The sequence below is a fragment of the Brassica napus genome, chromosome C7, assembly GCF_020379485.1.
Source record: "Brassica napus cultivar Da-Ae chromosome C7, Da-Ae, whole genome shotgun sequence".
Classification (NCBI taxonomy): Eukaryota; Viridiplantae; Streptophyta; class Magnoliopsida; order Brassicales; family Brassicaceae; genus Brassica; species Brassica napus.
Window position 1 is genome coordinate 45,371,564 of NC_063450.1, and position 7,702 is coordinate 45,379,265.

Consider the following 7,702-nt stretch of genomic DNA (forward strand, 5'->3'; position numbering starts at 1 on the left):
GAATAACTTCATAGTATATATATTCTCTTCTATCTTTTTTATGTGTTTTATATGTGAATATTATACACCATGCATTAGTAACACAATTTATCATGAACATACAAAAAGGTCGTCGATTTTCTGAGCTTTCTAGTTCTTGATTTCCATCTTTCGACAAATTACAAGTTCATGTAAAGGTTCCAACATTTCTCTTAGTCTAGTAAAATATCTCGAGCTGTCTAAGGATCAAAATTAGATTTTTGTTTACACTTTCTTTTTATCTTTATTTTGTGTCTCCAAAGCAAAAAGACCAAAGAGGCGGCCAATATACAAAAGAAAAATGATCAAATTAGAAAAGACGAAATGAGTGGCAATGATATATATAATCTTGCACCAGGATGTTGATGCAAGACATGTTGATGCAAGACTTGAAGATGGTTGGATCTCGATACATAAACTCAAATCTTTAGCATTATTTGTTTCTTAACTTCGTAAGTGAAAAAGTGGAGTTAGTTATAGAAATGGATCTTCTTTTTCTTTCATTTTTTTTGTAAACGTTGAAATAGATGTGATTATGCGCTACAACATTGCCTTTAATACTAGTTTTTGGCGTTGGGATTCTCTGAAATACATATTGACATGTATTTTTTTTTTTGCTAAATTGACATGTTTGCATTACACATTAGATGTTGCAATTTGAAGCTTTTATTTAATAACTTGGGGTATCCGAACCTGAAAGTCCAACTAACTTAGGCGATATACAAGCCCCGTTATTTTACGTGGAAGTTAGATATACATTGTCACATAAATGGATATATCTAAATGATAAGTTTCAAATCCGGGACGCTTTAGCACCTTTCAAAAGATGTAGTACTACTTGACCACACCGTGTGGTTAATTTTGAGGCCTTTTAGCTAAAGTATATCAAGTATAAACATAAGTTGGGTAGATCAGATCAAATCAGGACAACAGAGTGACCAAATTTGTTTTCTCTGGATAACAAGAACCTTTCTTTGACCTTTCCGCATAAAAGAACATACTTAGGCCATCATTATCGCGGTATTCAAGGGGGTCTCTTAAGGTTTTTGTTGTTTAAAAATAAATGAAAAACACACAATTAAGATAGAACCGTGTCTTAATTTGGGTAAGCAAGAAGCGTATCTACGTGGACACGTGTCGGTGTTCGACAGGAAAGAGGGTTCTGGTGAGAATCGCTCCGATGTCGACCGAGCCGTGGAGAGGAGGAATCTCGTTTAAGCTGAACCGTACGGTGGTACTGAGATGCTTGTTACGAAATTGAAGGCTTCCTCCAGCTACGTGGCGGGAAGAGGGTTTTAGCAAGGGTGAGCCGAAGAAGGAAGATGGAGACGAGATTAGAACTCTCGCCATTTGGAGGTTCCTTGAGCGAGAGGATGAGAGGAGAAGAAGAAGATAAATTTTTTTTTATTTTTTTTTTTGTGTTTTTATTTGAAACAATTACACTAAGAGGCAGTTTTATGTTTTTATTAACACAATAGGTTAGTTTTGCTCTATTAAGACACTTTTCTCTAACATTTTTCCTGATTTCTAATTAATTCAGTTACTCTCTAGTTAAATCATAACCAATATTACTTTTTTCTTTCTCATATCTTATTTTTTAATAACTAGATCTAAAAAAAATAACCATGCCTCCTTCCTTGTGCTTGTCTCCATCGTGCTCTACAACTCCAAGCATCATCCTCAGCTAATCTCCGGCTCATCTGTTGCTCAACGATGTTTATCATCTGCCGCATTTCCATCGATCTCGTCGCATTCTCCACTTGTCAACTCGCCTGAAACCCTCCCAAGTCGAAGCTCTCCTCTTCCACGATTGAAACCATGAATTAGGATTGAAATGTAAAGCCATGAATTAGGATTGAAATCTATCAGATCTGGACAAAATACATAAAAAAAATTAGTGAAGAATGTAAAGAATCGTGAAAAATAGGTGAAAGAGGCGGAAATTAGGGTTTCTGGTCGACAGTGACCAAGAAAGAAGACGAGCGTATTTTCGTAAATTTCCATCATTAATCAAAATATCAAAATAAAAAGTTTGTGTGTACATTACTTTCAAACTGTATATGTGTACACCTAATTTTGTATTATACATCAAAGTGATTGTGTACACATATTTGCTTCTTGTAGGTTTTCTACCTAAATAATTAAGCATATGCGACTTCGTGAACTCACGATAATGTTAACACAATGTACATGTGATTTATTCATTCTTCCCACGTACACGCATGGTCGGGGCATCTTTGAAATTTGACTGAAACCAAAGTCATTGAAATGCATCTTTTTAGCAACCATACTCAAAATCATCAAAATTATTACATATTTTAGCAATGTACAAATGAACAGGTGTACATGTGATTTTTTGTATTATATTGTACACGTGGACAATAAAATGTATTTGTACACGTTGATGATATTTGACACACTGAGTACCTTTCAAGTATCATTCTCATAACTAAATTAATATCAATGTCGTTTGTACATTACATTTAAGCTATACATATGTACACCTAATTAAACCATCGTTGAGCAACATTGAAACTCGCTCGTACATGTCCTGTGTACATTACATTTAAGTTATACACAAATGTCGTGTGTACATGTCGCTCGTACATGTCATGTGTACATTGAAACTCGCTCGTACACAAATGTCGTGTGTACATTACATTTAAGCTATACATGTGTACACATGTACACGCTTGTTTGCATGCAATTGTGGTGCAGTTTGTTTATATCTAAAAGAACATATATAGTGTACACATGTACACTTTGAAGTTGATGTACATATGTACACTATGATATATATGTATGTGTACAATATGAACACTTAAATGTTACTATTGCATCTTAGTTAATCAGGTTAAATTATTTAAGTAGCATTTAATTGTTAATAGAAAATTGTATTTGCATACATAATTGCATAACTATGGTCTGGAATGCATTCATGTGTAAATAAATTGTGGATAATAAATTGCGTGTACATATGATTATATACATATATCACAACAACAATGTACACAATAAATGACTTATATACTCCAATGTTATGATTTTAATGATATTTAATATTTTAATGATATTTAGCATCTCAATGAGCTTATTTTAATAATTTAAAGATGCATTTAAATATATATATATATATAGTTATTTGTGTGCTCATTTACATAGAACATAGGCTAAAGTGCATATTTAAAATTTGGGTCCAAATGAAAAATGTTTATTTGCAAGTCAGAAACATATGGGGCATAAACACAATTAAACAATACGACAAGGACTAATGATGCAAAAAAAATATTTGCTTGGTCTATATTGCACATTTTAAAGTTTCGGGGAAAATTCATGAAGAAACTTGAAATGATTAAAACTTTGAGATAAATTGGAGAATAAGAAAGAATGGGAGGACCATAGTTGCAAATAATCAAAAGTTAACCATTGTTGCTCCTATCAAGCTTTCTCTTTGATCTGCAACTGAAACCATGACGATTCCGATGGCCACAACTCCTGTCCCGAACATGAAGACCACGACGAGAAGGAGACGACTTGACCTTGAAGCGGATTACGGTAGAACTCTGCCAGAATTTTGCTCACGGTTTGAGGTTACGGACAATGGAGCTCTCCGGCTTCTCCATCACGTTTCTCTCCGGAGTCTCCGGTGCTCCGCGACTGAAACCATGGCGATTCTAGCCGCCACAATTCTGGTCCCAAGCACGACGACCACGGCGGAATGGAACTCGCTATTTGAGGTCCGTCACGTTTTTTTCAGATGCTCCGTCACCTACATATAATATATTTGCCTATAAGTCAAAATAAATTAAATTGTTACCGTTTAAAAAAATATATATCTGATTCATGTAAGCTTTTGAAATTCAAACACAAAAAAATTGTAGAAGGTAACTAAATCAGCAACTAGGTTTCCTTATAGTTAGGGTTAGTGAGTAATTAGCCACCAAAAACTGTCTTCGTATACAAACTGCTCTATTGTGTAATAAAAACTTGAAAACTGCTTTTTTAAGTGTTAATAACTCTTTTTATTTTTCTTTTTGTTTAATTTATGGATTTAAATAAAAATGGAAAGGCGAAGCTGGTGATCGGGTGTGAGCTTTTTTTTCTTCATATGGTGGAGATTACCTCCAATCACAAGAGATCACGTGGCCATGTATCTAACGTGTGATATGAGTGTTGTTCGCTATACCGATTTGTCACTTGTCGATTTCACGTATTCTACGAATATCCCTACAAATATCACTAATATGATGGGTGTTCGAACAAGAATTCGTGATAGATAAATGCATCAACAGCTGAAAGATGATTTGGTTGAATATATTTGGGAAAAAATTAGACGTGATGAAGACAACAACCGATCTCCTATACTTCTTTCAAATAATTTGCGTTTATTGTAGTAATCTTTGATTTCATGTTTTTATTTAAAAGTCTATGTTTAAATTGTTATCTTTTATTATGTTTTATGTAATAATTTTTTTTATTTTAATAAAAAAAATGTTTGATATTATTTTATTTTTAAAAACCCCAAAATAAAAAACTTGCAATAAAGACATAAAAAGCTCAAATTTCTTAATCAAGTCTCTTAATCAACTTTATTCCTTAAATTGCTATGGTTCTTGTCTTATCCACGTCAACTATATCCATATCATATTTATCCACAAAAACCAACACAAAACGTGTAACAAACAATGTCCCAAGCCTATCATTATCCAAATATCCAAATCCAGAAAAAAACAAACAAATCGTTTTCTTCTCCAATTAAAGAAAAAAGAAGCAATTTTACATCGAATTTGATTGAATCCAAGAATTACAGAACAAGAAAAAAAGAAACTGTGTTTTGTCTTCAAGCCTGATCAGTTTCTTGGAGTCAGTATCCAAGGAGCTTCAACAATCTGTAAACACATAGACAAACATAAACTATGTAGAAGAGACGATTTAACTCTCACGAATCTCCTCGTCTCGTTCCCTCTCTCTCTAACTTTCTCCACGTAACTCTCCACTTTACCATTCCCTCTCTCGACCAACACCTCTAACAACGATCTAACCGTCTCAAACGTCACCCTCCCGGTTAAATCCACCACGTATTTCCGGTTACTCGGTACAGACAGCGACGACGAAACCCGATCGATCCACGTAGGCGTCGGTTTAGATCCAACGGTCATCGTTTTAGATAACGACCGGTCCGATCCCGGTTCGGTCGCTTGTCTACTCGACGCTCTCACAAACGTTTCGACCGCGCCGTTACAGACCGTTACCAGCGTTTGCTTAACCTTGTCTCCGTGTTTCGGGTTGGTTATACCGGCGAATAAATCGTCGAACACGTTGACGTCCCTCGTCTCGTCTAAATAAACCGAAACCGCCGTGCTGACGAAACGCTGAACGCAATCGCCGATTAGCTTTCTCCCGTCCTCGGAGCAAACCGCGTCGCGCAGTTTCGAATTAGAGAAGATCGAAGACTCGCCGGAGGAGGAATAGAGCGCGAAGACTAAGTTTCTAGCTAAGCTTCCGACGATCGCCGAAGCGAAACCCGTACCTGGCTTCGTGAACAGCTTATCCATAACCCGGTCTGTAAAACCCGACCCGGAATCGTCGTTACGGGATCCTCTGAGCAGTCCGACGGTGACTGCTTGAGTGAGTCCGATCACAGACGAATTGAGCTCGTCGGATTTCGCGAGTTTGGAGATCTGCTTGAAGCTGTTCGGGATTTGGTCGGAATCGGATCTGAGAAACTCCGTGAGATCCTTGGCGATTACGCTAACGGCTTCGGCGGAATGAGAGGCTGCTTCGACGAGATTGAGGAGGAGAGCGAAGAGCTTAGAGATTCGCTTCCTTTTCTGGGAATGATAAACCTTAAAGGCGCCATAGCCAGTGGCTGTGAGTAGAATCCACTTCTTGTTCCTCAGAACGAAATTAAAACCTTTTTTGCTTAACGCTAAATCCATATAACTATTACAGAACCACAGAAGAAGAAGAGAGAGAGAGAGACTGAATTTTAAGACATATCTTAAACTCTTTTGTTGCTGTCGGGAGCTTTTAACACCTCTCTCACTTTCATGGAAAAATCAGTGAAAGAAAATTATTTTAAAACAGTGCAAGAGTATTAAAGAAGGAAGTGGGAATATCAAGATTCTCAAGAGTATGAGAGAAAAAAAAAAAAAGAAGAAAAAGAATATTTCGGAATTGGATAAGAATTCAAATAATGACGTCAAAGCCAATAACGGAATTGTAATAAGAGAGAAAGAGTTTTGTGTATCCCCTATATATTATTTGATAAGTATTACAATTTCTTTTTGTAGCCACATGTCATCACTAAAATGATTTTTAGAATTATTAAAAAAATATGTTGGTCCATCTAATTATATAATAAACTTTTTATTAAACTAACAATAAATTCATCATTATTGTACTTTATTATTTTCTTAAATAAAATTTACGGAATTACCTAATGTGGCTAAAATATATATGACAATTAATTATTTTGAATAATAAAAATTTGATAAAAATAATGTATTTTCTATCATATTTGTTTAATTTTAAACAATTAAATAAATTAAACAACACGATAACCATATAATAAAAATTTATATTTTTATGTATATGTTATATTTTGAATTTCAACAAACGGCTATAAATTACTAAATTGTAAAAAATCTCACATTCAAATTTTATGATCCATAGTTTAAAATTTTTGTTATGACAAAATACAAATGATTACAAAAATTATATAAGTAAAAAGTCTAATTTAATTAATTATTAAGATTAATATATATATCGTTTTAAATTAAACTATAAACCATATAAAATACAATAATTTAGTATCAAAATTTACTTTGAACAATTTTTTTGATCGTTGATAACTTTTTTTTTAAATTATAAATTACTAAGGGTATGAATGGTGACCAGGGAACAGTGAGGAATAATGCATTCTCTAACGTTCCTAAAAAATATCACCATTCACAAAGAATAAATTTTTCTATTCCCTAACGTTCCTAAAAAATATCACCATTCATAAGGAATAAATTTTTCTTCTCATTCTCTACCATTCTTTTTTTTGTAGAGAAATAAAGAACAAAAGTATTTCCTGTTAAATTTGAGAAAGAACAACCATTCCTTTTCATTTCTGTAATTTTATTCCTTTACGTTCCTTTTCTATTTGTTCTTTTTTGTTCCAGAATGGTCACCAGTCAAACCCTAAAACTATTAATCCCACAATGAAAGTTTTGTTATCAGTAATTTAAATTTTTTTCTATAAAAGATACAAATGATAAAAAAAAATTATATGAGTAGAAATCATCATTTAATAGACATTAGTATTAAAAAATATACTAAAATATATTATCTATGTTAGTATCATTTAAATTTAATAACATATCCTATCAAATATAAAAAAAATATTTTTTGGATTAATAAAATTGATTTATATGTTCGCGCTAATTTAATTATATATTTAATAGTTACTGTCTTTTAATTATTTAATATATATTTATTATTTCATAATATTTAAAAATATTTAATATATAAAATAATTTATATATATAATGTTGATCCCGTGCCTAGTTATTATTATTGTGGTGCAGATAACTGATCTACCAAGTAGATACGATGGAGACAAAGGTGTGCAAGTGTGTGTGTGTGTGTCAGTGTGTGTATACATGCGTGTAATACAAGACGAATTGATTGGGTTTTA

General features: G+C 33.3%; 1 protein-coding gene across 1 annotated transcript; it reads right to left on the reverse strand.

Moving 5' to 3' along the window:
* Nucleotides 1-4,694: 4,694 nt before the first annotated feature.
* On the reverse strand, nt 4,695-6,240 carry LOC106397385 (protein PHLOEM PROTEIN 2-LIKE A10). Its single transcript, XM_013837968.3, has one exon. The coding sequence runs from the start codon at nt 5,955-5,957 to the stop codon at nt 4,869-4,871; it is 1,089 nt and encodes a 362-aa protein (XP_013693422.1). The 5' UTR covers nt 5,958-6,240; the 3' UTR covers nt 4,695-4,868.
* Nucleotides 6,241-7,702: the final 1,462 nt, after the last annotated feature.

Coding starts and splice junctions, on each gene's coding strand:
- LOC106397385 (XM_013837968.3), bottom strand. CDS start 5,957: ATGGATTTAGCGTTAAGCAAAAAAGGTTTTAATTTCGTTCTGAGGAAC.